At 35.0% G+C, this 13,324-nt stretch overlaps 1 protein-coding gene across 1 annotated transcript in view; it reads right to left on the reverse strand.

Moving 5' to 3' along the window:
- GBE1 (1,4-alpha-glucan branching enzyme 1) overlaps positions 1 to 13,324 on the reverse strand; it is a 310,726-nt gene that overhangs the window by 98,246 nt on the left and 199,156 nt on the right. The window contains exon 8 of the mRNA XM_018054118.1: positions 735 to 850. Within this exon, the coding sequence (XP_017909607.1) occupies positions 735 to 850 (116 nt within the window). The remainder of the gene's footprint in view (positions 1 to 734; positions 851 to 13,324) is intronic.

Below are 13,324 nucleotides of genomic sequence, written 5' to 3' on the forward strand. Positions count from 1 at the left end.
TTTATATGTATCAATATTGTTACTGTTTATTGCTAAGTAGAATTTCATGCTATGGATATACCACATTTTTTAACCATTCATCTATTAAAGCATGCCTGGTTTGTTTCCAGGTATTAGTTATGAATAAGGTTGCTAAATATTGGGTCATTAAAAAAACAATATTTTTTCTACATGTTATCTATTGAAGGATTAGGATTCTATGATTCCACTTATTTGTACAACTTTTAAACTGAAGGTCTCTAATCCATAGTTTTAATTACAAATTAATTTATAATTTAATTTTAACTGAGCACATTTATATTTAAAATGTATACATTTATCTTCAATGTTTAATATGCAAATGAACCCATCATTAACAAATGTTCTCATTTATTAATTTGTTATTTATTTTTCATTATAATTGCTGTCATTTTCACAGCCTGAGACTGTTATAATAAATTATATCCTTAAAAAAAATTTTTTTTAAAGAATGCCACATATTAAGGATAGCATATTAAGCAGAAATATTTCAAAGAAAATCATTACCCTTTATTTACTTATAAAAAGTATTTATACCTGACTTCCTGCCAAAAAGGAATCAGAAGTGATTAGAGACATAAAAGAACTAATAAAAATCAAGCCAACAATAATGGTCATTGTAGCAATGTAACTGAATCCTAAGCCTGGTTGTAATCTTCCAGTAAAAATATGAAATAAAATGATTAGTTACATCTGCAATGTATCAGGTCACCTACCTATTCCATGGTGATGATAGAGCATTGATGTAACACCGTCAAAACGAAACCCATCAAAGCCATACTCTTCCAACCACCATCTTATGTTTGACAGAAGAAATCTTAAAACTTCCCAGCTAAAATAACAGATAAATACACTTTTAGGCATAATGTATAGAACATTTTCCTTGTTATACATCCTTTGCTAAGAATAATAATTAAAATCAAAATTACTATCTTAGGAGTCATGATGTTCAAAGAAATATACCATATAAACACCAGAAAACTACTAACATTTACCTCATTTGTTTGATGAAATTCATTCTAAAAGGAAAACCTGTTAAATTTCTTTAACTAAAAAATCACTCAATGGCTGAGAAAAACTAAGAAAAAAATGGGCCAGTCTGGTCCAAAGTGCAGGAACACTGTCTTGCTCAGTGCTCCATCCTCAGCAAGCATACGGTGATCACTACATAGTAGTGGTTACCCCCCAAAATCTGTTAATTATTTCTGAATTTTCATCAAGATTTTTCATGTAAAATAACCACAGTTACATATACTCTTCTTTTAGAAAACCCAATTTCACTATCAGTAGAAAACTACCTTCAGCCTTCAGTGTTTGCTTAAAATATCTCCTTATTCTACAGTTTCAAACAGGTACAGTTTAGAATAAAAATTAAAAGAAAAAAAGACTCCTGAAATCAACCTTATGATCAGTACTACTACACTTACTAGGCCTGCTTTGCGAGGGTAAAAGAGGAGACCTAATTACTAGAGAATAGATGTTTAATAAAGTAAAAAGTTCTACAAGTTAAAGAGTCTTATACCCATAAAAACATAAAGAAAAACAAAGAACAGTTATAACTCAATTAAAAACGCCACATGAAATAAGTCTATTTCGGACAATTGAAAAGAGGGCATCATCAATTAGTACTTTTTTTTTTAGTCATACAGTTATGGTTGAGTTCTCTATCTCATTATAACTATGGTTTTAAGACTTTAATACCTCATTTAGCTTAATGACAAAGCAGTAAGAGTGTACACAATTCCTTAACCCACTTAAAATTTATGTATTTTTTTTTAACCTTCCATATATTAAAGAGCAATCTGACCTAAGTGGAGATTAAGTCATCACAATCAACTCCAGAATTGTAAACCTAAACTCTGTAGTAAAATGAGTATTGTTGGTAATTAACTGCTTTAGATAAGTTACTTTGAATTTTGAAAACTTACTCAAAGTTAAAAGAGAAAAAAACAAAACAGAAATCCAAATAATCCAATAGGTATGAAAGGGGGCCAGGAGATTCTAGATTGCTAGGCCAAGCCATGGTGAAGGCAGAATGAATATTAATTTAAGGCTTAAAAAAAAAACAATTTCTGTTTAACAAAAAGAAATGAACAGATCAAAACTGCTCTATTTTACATAGAAATGTCTAATATCTATATTTTTTACTTTTTAATTAATAACCTTTTTCTTTCAGAGCAGTTTTGGGAGTGAAAGTCACTCAGTCATGTCCAACTCTTTGTGACCCCATGGACTATACAGCCCATGGAATTCTCCAGGCTAGAATACTGGAGTGGATAGCCTTTCCCTTCTCCAGGAGATCTTCCTAACCCAGGGATTGAACCCAGGTCTTCCACATTGCAGATGGATTCTTTACGGGCTGAGCCATAAGGGAGCAGTTTTGAGTTTACTGCAAAAACTGAAAGGAAGTATACATCTGTACTCTTTTTTAACAAGTGTGCTCCATGAGAATTTCAGGAAAAAAGTCTTGAATAAATGCATACTGACAACTCATCCTTAACAATGTTTTGAAAACGACAGACTTTCCTAATTTTTCCATTTGATTAGTAATGTATATTTTACTTCTGAAATGTAAACTGAAAGCTACTTTTAGCTCAAAATACCTCAGAGTAGGAACAAAATCTGTTTAAATAGGAAATCTCTTGGGCAGATTTATGAAGATATGAATACGTAAACCAGAGATGACAAACTGTCCCTGGGCCTGATCTGACAGGCACTACTGTTTCACTTATCTTGCAGAGGATAGGGACCCCTGAACAACAGAGGCTTGAACTGCAGAGGTCTACTTATATTTTTTAATAAATATAGAGTCATCCCTCTATAATCTCAGATTTTGCATCCTTGGCTAAAGAGGGACCATTGTATTCATTGTACTATGCCGTATGCCATATAATCAAAACTATGGTTTTTCTAATAGTCATGTATGGATGTGAGACTTGAACCATAAAAAGGCTGAGTGCTGAAGAACTGATACTTTTGAACTGAGGTGATAGAGAAGACTCTTGAGAGTCCCTTGGACTGCAAGGAGGTCAAACCAGTCAATCGTAAAAAATATCAATTTTGAATATTCATTGGAAGGACAGTCGCTGAGGTTGAAACTCCAATACTTTGGCCACCAGATGTGAAGAACTGATTCATTGGAAAAGACCCTGATGCTGGGAAAGATTGAGGGCAGGAGGAGAAGGGGATGACAAAGGATGAAATTGTTGGATGGCATCACCAATTCAATGGATATAAGTTTGAGCAAGCTCTAGAAGATAGTGAAGTACAGGGAAGTCTGGCATGCTGCAGCGCATGGGGTGGGAAAAACTCGGACACGACTGAGCAACTGAACAATAACGCCATTTTATACAAGGGACTTGAGCACTGGTGGATCTTGCTATATGGTGGGGCTCCTGGAATCAATCCCTTGAAGGTCCTGAGGGACAACTGTGCTATAAATTTTTCAGTTTGAATATCTAAAGATGACATATGTACTTTTGGGATCCTTTCAGTCATATCATACCACATTCTCATATCAACCTTATTGATTCATTTACATCAATCCAACTTGGACTGGTGGACATGTTCTATCAACTTCTAACATAAATGTCATGGCCAAAATATTTCCAAGGTAGACGCACTGAAATGGGAAAATAGTGTCCTAATATCTACAAAGATAAAAGAAGTAAAAAAGTCAATGATATTACAATTCAAAGTACAAAACAAGATGATGTCAATAATTAAAAAAATTCCTGCCCAGTATCACATAGTTGATTAAAGGCAGAGTTACCAAATATCCTATTGAATCCTATTACCACAGTATTTAATCTACCCTCTTCCTGTCCAAACGGTATTATGTTGCTGTTGTTTAGTCGCTAACTCATGTCTCATTCTTTGCAACTCCATGGACTGCAGCATGCCAAGTTTCCCTGTCCTTCACCGTTTCCCAGAGTTTGTTTAAATTCATGTTGATTGAATTGGTGATGCGATCTAACCATCTCATCCGCTGCTGCCCCCTTCTCCTTCTGCCTTCAATCTTTCCTAGCATCAGGGTCTTTCCCAATCAGGAATCCATTTCCCTGACCATGGATCAAACTCATGCCCTCTGCATTGGGAGCTCAGAGTCTAAGCCACTGAACCACCAGGGAAGTCCCAAAAGGAGTTATAGAACTGCATTTAACATACTTGGCTGTAACAATGTGAGTAGACAGATTCTTGGTATGAATAAATAGAAACAGAATTTCCTGTGGTAATGAGAAATAATAATGAAAATGGAACATTTCATTAAAAAGTTCAAATGGGTTTTAAAGATACTAACTTCTATTTCTCTAAAAGGGCTTCCCGGATGGCCCAGTGGTAAAGAATCTGCCTTCCAACGCAGGAGATGCAGGAGACATCGGTTTAGTCCCTGGGTCGGTAAGATCTCATGGAGGAGGAAATGGCAACCCACTCCAGTATTCTTGCCTGGAAAATCCCAAGGGCAGAGGAGCCTGGTGGGCTACTGGTTCACGGGGTCGCAAAGAGTCGGACATAACTGAGCACACAGCATAATGAAACATTGCTCTAAAATGTTCTTGTTCAGGTGCTAAGCCATGTCTGACTCTTTCATGTCTGACCCAATGGACTGTAGCCATCATGCTCCTCTGTCCATGGTATTTTCCAGGCAAGAATACTAGAGCAGGTTGCCATTTCCTATTCCAGGGGATCTCCCAGACACTATTCAGGGATTGAATCTGTGTCTCTTGAGTCTCCTGCATTGGCAGGTGGGTTCATTACCACTAGTGCCACCTGGGAAGCCCAGGTAACCAGAACTATATACATGAGTAAATGCATGGACATGATCCAGAAATCAAACTTGAAAAAGATCAGGTTATAGAGAGGTGACAGTATCGCTGCAACAAAGATGTAGCTTTCTTTTTCGTTTTTCTTACACTATGTAAACTTCCAACTTAAGGTTGACAACGTATTTAATTACTATATAAATATATCTATTCCAAGTCACTGAAATAAAGTTACAAGAGGACAGCTGGGCTGGGAGTCTTCTAGACAATCTCCAGATTTCGTGATTCATTGGGAAGACCTATGGGACTTATCATATAGGCATGTTCATGGCTATAATTTATACATACAGTAGGATAAAAAGCATAATGGGCAAAGAGAAAGGTTTATGCATGGGGCAAAGTTCAGAGGAGTCTAGATGTAAGCTTCCAAGAGTCCTTGTCTCCTGATGGAATCACACTTAATTCCTCTAACAACAAACTGTCACAACACTTGTGGAATGCTGTCTACCAGGGAAGCTCATTAGAGACTCAGTTCTCAGCAATTTTAAAGGGGGCTACTGCAATGACACCCCACTCCAGTACTCTTGCCTGGAAAATCCTATGGATGGAGGAGTCTGGTAGGCTGCAGTCCATGGAGTCGCTAACAGTCGGATAGGACTGAGAGACTTCACTTTCACTTTTCCCTTTCATGGATTAGAGAAGCAAATGGCAACCCACTCCAGTGTTCTTGCCTGGAGAATCCCAGGAACAGGGGAGCCTAGTGGGCTGCTGTCTATGGGATCGCAGAGAGTCAGACACGACTGAAGTGACTTAGCAGCAGCAGTGAAATCTTACATATATGTTAAAAATCTAAATATAAAGGACCTCCAATGTGAGGTACTCCTGTTTTGCACCCTACCTTCCAACAGTTACATGAATGATGAACTTATTAAGCTTATACATGAATGAAATAGTTCACTGAATCTAAGATCTGTCTTTTAAATAGAACACCAGAACAAGTACAAGGAATATATACTAGTGAAAATATAAATTTCTGAAAGATGTCTATTACTATTTCTACTATCATAAATTTCAAACTCAGCACCCATAAATTGCATTTTCCTTCTTTGAGGGGGCTGAGAAGAAGAGCCCATGATGTATTTCAAATTATGACTGAATTACAAATATTACTCAATGAGCTCTGTAGTAATAAATGAACTGAATCATCTCAATTGAATGGTTTGCCTTGAGTCAAAGTAGGAAAATGTCTGGCAAAGGGTACAATAAAAAAGGCAATTTACTTTTTCTATTTCAAAATGTCATCAGACAGCCTGTAACACAGTTGATATATCCAGTTGATTAGAGTCCCATAAAAATTTAAAGCAGAATTTAAGAGCACTGTTTTACTTGGTTATGTTATAGCAGACAAGGTAGGACTTTGATTTTAAGATTATTCCACTGACACAAAGCCTTTAAAGTCTATTCATAGAAACCACAAAATAGCCTAGTTGCCAAACAATTGGAGGAGTTAGATGTTAACATTTAGAAGGGGATGCTAACAAGTACATATTGAGAAGCCAGCTTGAATGTATTTGAGAAGTAACCTATTTTAGTTATTAGCTTTCTATCTTAAATCAATTAGCATATAAATTAGAAACAAACACTGTCATCTATACTACCTAAGATCAATTGATTGGCTTACTCATGTATTTTATGTAGCCAAAAAAAAAAAAAAAAATTTTCAAAAACTGAATGCAGCTGACTTTCCTATAAATCATAACTACTAAAACTGTTTAAATCACAGGTGTCTGATATAGAAACTGAATATATCAATGAATAATATATATATTTACAGATTTCTGGCAATCAAAATAATCAGGATTCTAATTGGTGTGGATGTCTGAAATATCAACCTGTAATCAAGTAATGGGAATTTATTAAGAAAATTTTGTCACACACAGATAATTCTAATATTAAGATTTTTAGGAAATATCTCTAAAATCAAAACTGTTGATTGTCTCACATCTTACAAATGAACTTTACAACGAAATAAAATATAGTCAAATTTTCTTGGCAAGCAAGTATAATCAGATGTAACAATATTTATTAGATGTAGTTACTTTTTTTTTTGTCATTCATTTTTTTTTTTAATTTTTACTTTACAATACTGTATAGGTTTTGCCATATATTGACATGAATCCAGCACGGGTGTATATGCGTTCCCAAACATGAACCCCCCTCCCACTTCCCTCCCCATAACATCTCTGTGGGTCATCATCATGTACCAGCCCCAAGCATGCTATGTCCTGCGTCGGACATAGACTGGCAATTCGATTCTTACATGATAGTATACATGTTAGAATGCCATTCTCCCAAATCATCCCACCCTCTCCCTCTCCCTCTGAGTCCAAAAGTCCGTTATACACATCTGTGTCTTTTTTGCTGTCTTGCATACAGGGTCGTCATTGCCATCTTTCTAAATTCCATATATATGTGTTAGTATACTGTATTGGTGTTTTTCTTTCTGGCTTACTTCACTCTGTATAATAGGCTCCAGTTTCATCCATCTCATCAGAACTGATTCAAATGTATTCTTTTTAATGGCTGAGTAATACTCCATTGTGTATATGTACCACAGCTTTCTTATCCATTCATCTGCTGATGGACATCTAGGTTGTTTCCATGTCCTGGCTATTATAAACAGTGCTGCGATGAACATTGGGGTACATGTGTCTCTTTCAATTCTGGTTTCCTCGGTGTGTATGCCCAGCAGTGGCATTGCTGGGTCATAAGGAAGTTCTATTTGCAATTTTTTAAGGAATCTCCACACTGTTCTCCAAAGTGGCTGTACTAGTTTGCATTCCCACCAACAGTGTAGGAGGGTCTAATTCAAAACTATCTGTGGACTGTTGTATTTATTTCTGGTCCTGAGTAACTTCTAGGATTTTCAAAATCAGAAACTTATTCCACTAGATGTTACTAATTGTACTAATTGTATAGTAACAAGTAGGAGACATTCAGTTCAGTTCAGTTCAGTCGCTCAGTTGTGTCTGACTCTTTGTGACCCCATGAATTGCAGCACGCCAGGTCTCCCTGTCCATCACCAACTCCTGGAGTTCACTCAGACTCACGTCCATCAAGTTGGTGATGCCATCCAGCCATCTCATCCTCTTGTCGTCCCCTTCTCCTCCTGCCTCCAATCCCTCCCAGCATCAGAGTCTTTTCCAATGAGTCAGCTCTTTGCAAGAGGTGGCCAAAGTACTGGAGTTTCAGCTTTAGCATCATTCCTTCCAAAGAACACTCAGGGCTGATCTCCTTCAGAATGGACTGGTTGGATCTCCTTGCAGTCCAAGGGACTCTCAAGAGTCTTCTCCAACATCACAGTTCAAAAGCATCAATTCTTCAGTGCTCAGCTTTCTTCACAGTCCAACTCTCACATCCATACATGACCACAGGAAAAACCATAGCCTTGACTAGACAGACCTTAGTTGGCAAAGTAATGTCTCTGCTTTTCAATACGCTATCTAGGTTGGTCATAACTTTCCTTCCAACATTACTAAGTAGTATGTTCCTCTTAGCTATTACAGTCTTTGAAGCTGAATTGCTATTTAAAAAGTACATCATAAAACCATGAAGCAAAAGTTACATGTTTTGATCTGGGTATTTCAACTGAGGCAGCAGATTGACCTTGAACAAAGAAAGCACTTTCAGGTTGTTGTTGTGGTTGTTTTTTAATTTTTTTATAGAAAAGGTATGGCATGTCAAATAGAAGGACAGAGTCTTAAATCATAATGAAAATAACACTTTCTTAAAGGAAGATATTCTAAAACGTCACCACTGAAAAGCAGGTAATATCTTACTATCTACACTATTAAAAATTTTTTTAAAACTTCATCTGTCACTATAGGTTTAATTAAATTAGACAATAAAGGGAAAATGCTTTTTACTTTATCAACAAATTATACTGTCAGTCAACTAGAATTTATTGAGAAATTTTTTTTAAGATGAAAAAGTACAAAAAGTGATTATTCATATCTAATACAGTATAATAGTATCATCTATTCAATATAGTAAAATATATCTGGGTCTTTAGAAACAGAATTATATTATAGCTACTGTATATATTAATTTTAAATAACATTAGGTAGCAAAAAGCACATGACTATAGTGAGACAAAAATGTTAATTCAACTACTAAAGTCTCTAATAATATAAATTTCAAAACATTGGTTTTTATTATGAAATATGGTTTTCAAGTTTTCTTTCCAATATCACATTTTTTATTTCAACTTATATAACTTTATTTTATTTAAATTAATATACAGTTTAATCATATTATATCCACTGAGCCCTGGTTATCTAAATTCATTATTACAATAAAAGAGTTTCTTTCCCTTAAGGCCTACATTGTACTTAGCTTATTAAATACTGAATTAAAATTAACTCCATTTATATTATCTATAAGTCTAATCAGGTATTCTCTAGGAAATAAGTAGGAATGGATAGCAATTTTACTTTTATATGCTAAATGATTCCAATTATACTTTTAATAAAATAAGAATTCACATTGAGAAATTTTCAAGTCTCCTTTTTCTCTAAATTTATATTCTTAACAAGCTTGGTTGCCTGCTCAAGTAAGATGAGAAAAAGGTACACTTTACGGGAAGTGTGTATGTACGTGCATGGGGCTGGGAAGCGGAATGGTAAGGGACCTTCAATGAAAGTAAAAGTTTTTCAGTCTGACACAGGAAAACAAATAAATCTAAAGTAACTAACAATCCTCTATGATAATGATTACAATGTGATTAAGAAATTAATAAATTTTCATATTACTTATTTTTAAATTGATTTATATTTCTCTGCCTTCTCACAAAAATTTCAAAGCATTAGAGCAGATAAAATATCCTATTAACATTTGGAGAAAATTTAGAAACATCTTTTTCAAAGTGGAGGGCCCCCCAAAGCTGAGCAATTCAAGGTCCAGAAAGCAGAAAGCCAAGTTAAATAATCTATAATGAAACATACGGGAGGTCTTACATGAAATTTTGACATATTTCATCTGAACAATCACTGCTTTTTTTTTTTTTGTTGTTGTTGTTTTTTGTTTTTTTTTTTTTCAATCACTGCTTTTTTATACAACAAATCACTATAGGTTAGCTAATGACATATACAGATAGGTATATGTCATTATAGGTATACAAATATGCATCCATCTTTTTCAAACAAGATTAAAAATTCCACCTTATATATAAAATGAAGATAATTACTGCTTCAGATCAAAACTGACAGTAACTTAAAAATATATAGATATACATTACTGACAAATATTAAACTACAATTGGTAATTAGCTTTTAAAAACTTATTTTAATGGTAAAAGTTTAGAAATACTATTCACCTATCAGTATTTCTCCTGTTTTAGTTTTTCCCTTCTGATTGATTTATTTCTCACAGATTAACTGTTATTATAATAGTTCTATTGTAGAAAAAAACATTCATGATTTGATAATTTTCCATCATCTTATTAAAATTTGTAATTAGATATGTAATGTTGATTTACTTATATTTAGCCAGCTTCATTTCAAAAGACTGACTTGAGGCAAATTAAAGATAAGTACATATAAACAGCATCAGAAGTAAAGGAGAAGAATATAAGCTACGGAGAACAAAGGTCTGTAGATAAATAAATATAAAGCATCTGGGAATTAATTTTCTTTCCTAAATAATTTCCAAAATAATTATGATTTTATAGACTCTACTGACTATAAGAGGATTTTCCTTGACTATTCCTCTTAAATAACAAATATTATAAGATAAATATTCAGGAGAAACATTCTTTTAGTCTATATAAAGTTCTAGATATTTACAATGCTAAAGAAGGTGCAGTGCAGCAGTGCATTAAGTAGGCAAGCGCTCCGGGCAGAAGAAGAGCTGGGAAATACTAGTTGCACGGGGACAGATAAAGCAAAAGGTAAAGAACAGCACCTATTAATAGTTCTTCAGGAAACTGTGTGTACATGCCTCTGTGTGTGTGTTCTGAAGGTGGGAAATTGAAGCAAACTTTATGGGAAGCTGCTATTTAATCATATTTCAATTTCAACTACATCTCCTTCAGCAGTTTTCAAATTTGTACTAATCTTGCTAATTAATATATAGTTCTCTAATGTCTATTTGTACACATTCCTACAAACAAAGGGAGTTAGCATTTAGTGCTTTGGCTAGAATAAAACAGAAAATATGGGTATTACATAGAAAAGAGAAAGAAATTCAAATTCATAGACTGTCCACTGATTTTCTAGTCCTCACATATTACGTAGTCTCACTTACCAAGGCTGTAATATCAACTGTGTGTTTCATGGCTGGAGAATCTGAGATTTTCAAAAGTTAAATAAAATGCTCAAGGTCACTCAGCTAATAAACACAGGTGGAACTCAACGTTCTGAGTCCAAAATCTCAACTCTCAAGTATACTATGATAGCATGACTATGTGTGAATAACTTTTTACTTTTGGCAATTTCCTTGGGTCAACAATTTTTTAAAACCACATACTCATAGCACCAACATGTGGTCATGTCAATTGTATAAGTTTAGGCAAGGCACATAAGTTCTCCAGGCCTCAGTTTTCTCAACTGCAAAATTGAAGATAATTTTAGCACACTCCTGAAAGGGGATTAAATAAGATAATACTTATAATATCTTTCCATACTGAAAATAAATTTTCAAAAGATGAGCATGTGCCAGCTAATATAATAAAATAAGCCTTTTTTCTAGAGGACTCAGCAAGTGAGTTGTTACACACTCTACCAGATTCAGACTTCCATGGCCATCAATCTAAGCCTTATTTTTTTAATTCTGCATTTACTTTTTTCTGGAATAGTGTGGTGCATTCAACAAATATTTCTTGTGTATCTGCTTTGTGTCAGGCTCAGTGCTAAGTGCTGGTGATACAGTCATGAATGGGAAGCATACAATACTCATTGCATGGAGTTTTGTGTCTAATGGGAGAGATAGACATTTTTCAAATAACACAATGCATTTAATTACAACAGTGACTGATAACACAGAAAAAAGTATGGTAGTATTACACTGCAATGAGAAAGGATCTGTTAACACAGTATGGAAGGAAGTGAAGCTCCTAAAAATAATTACATTGAAGGTGGAGGTCTACAGGATAAACTGGACAATGCATCATCCAAACTTATTGGAGATCAGCTTAAACTTAGTTCAGAAGAACTGTCAATCACTTCTGACAGGCACAGCAGGAATATATTTGTATAATATACTATCAGTTCTGAAGTGTAACTTTTAATATGGGCCTCCTTTCAAAATCAATTCTAACACAGTCCATACAATCACATTTTATGGAATGCTATCTGAAATATTAGTCATCAAATGAACAGGCGAGAGCCAAGGAAAAATAAGAAAGAAACAGTTTTATGTAGGAATTTTGTGAATGAACTCTTAATATTATTTATTTGTTTGAGTCATATTTCTCCAGAATTTTCTCTTCTATTTATTTATTTAACCTGGTCAATAAATTTATTATTGTCCTTATCCAAAAAAATCTTCATAGAAAATTATGCTTTGGTTTATCAGCTCCAGTGGCCTGTTCCTGAGCTCTGTTGTAGGCTTACCTTCTTCTAAGCTACTCCATCTTTCTTCTGGACATTTGACACTCTGAGATGGTTCTACATCTTCTTCTAACCTTATTTCTTGCGCTTCTTCTTATGAGGAGATGTTTCTTTGCTACAGCATCATGAGCTTTCTTAGGGACCTCCTCAGTCATATCTAGAGTCACATTGTTCTTTATGTACTGAGAGAATTATTTCTTGTAAGCATCTTCATCTTCTTCAATCAGGTAACATGTATAATCTGCAACTTCCCGAGCTATGATATGCTTCCAATGTCCTTCTACAAAGGACTCCTTGCTTTCTGAATCAGAACCAGAGGGACAGACAAGTCTTCATCCACAGCTCCCTGCAGGACCCCAAAAAACCTTCACTTCAAGCAGTAGTTCTGGCAGCCCCACATCCAAATAGCAGGTGAAGGCATCAGGTTGACTATCAGCGGTCTCCATGTCGTATCCATCTTCAGTCACCCCCACTTGTCCTTCACAGATCTTGTCCACACCAAACCTAGTGAGAAGTCTGAGGGTCAGCAGGCGGCTAGTCGAACAGGTCACAGGATAATTTTTCAGGGCAGCCTTCATACCGTATTTTGGAAGCTCACGAGCATAAGCCACACAAACTATCATACCTCCTTCTATACTGAAGAAGCAGTCTGACAAATGGTATCTCTGTTGGTTATGGGAACTATCACCTTGTATCTGGGTGTGTTGTACTTGTTTATATCCTGGATTACCAAGCATTTCTGAGCATAGTAATCAGCTTTACCCTCTCATCTTCCTCCAAATTTCGCTTGGTGTCTCTTGAAATAGGCCTTATTCTTGATCCCTTTAACACACCCCATCCTGAACTGAACTGAACATAGACCAGACCAAAAGGTTTATTACATTAAATAATGTGTTTTAGGGAATAACAGAATTCTAGATGATAGGAGAAAATAAA

The sequence above is a fragment of the Capra hircus genome, chromosome 1 (assembly GCF_001704415.2).
Source record: "Capra hircus breed San Clemente chromosome 1, ASM170441v1, whole genome shotgun sequence".
Lineage (NCBI taxonomy): Eukaryota > Metazoa > Chordata > Mammalia > Artiodactyla > Bovidae > Capra > Capra hircus.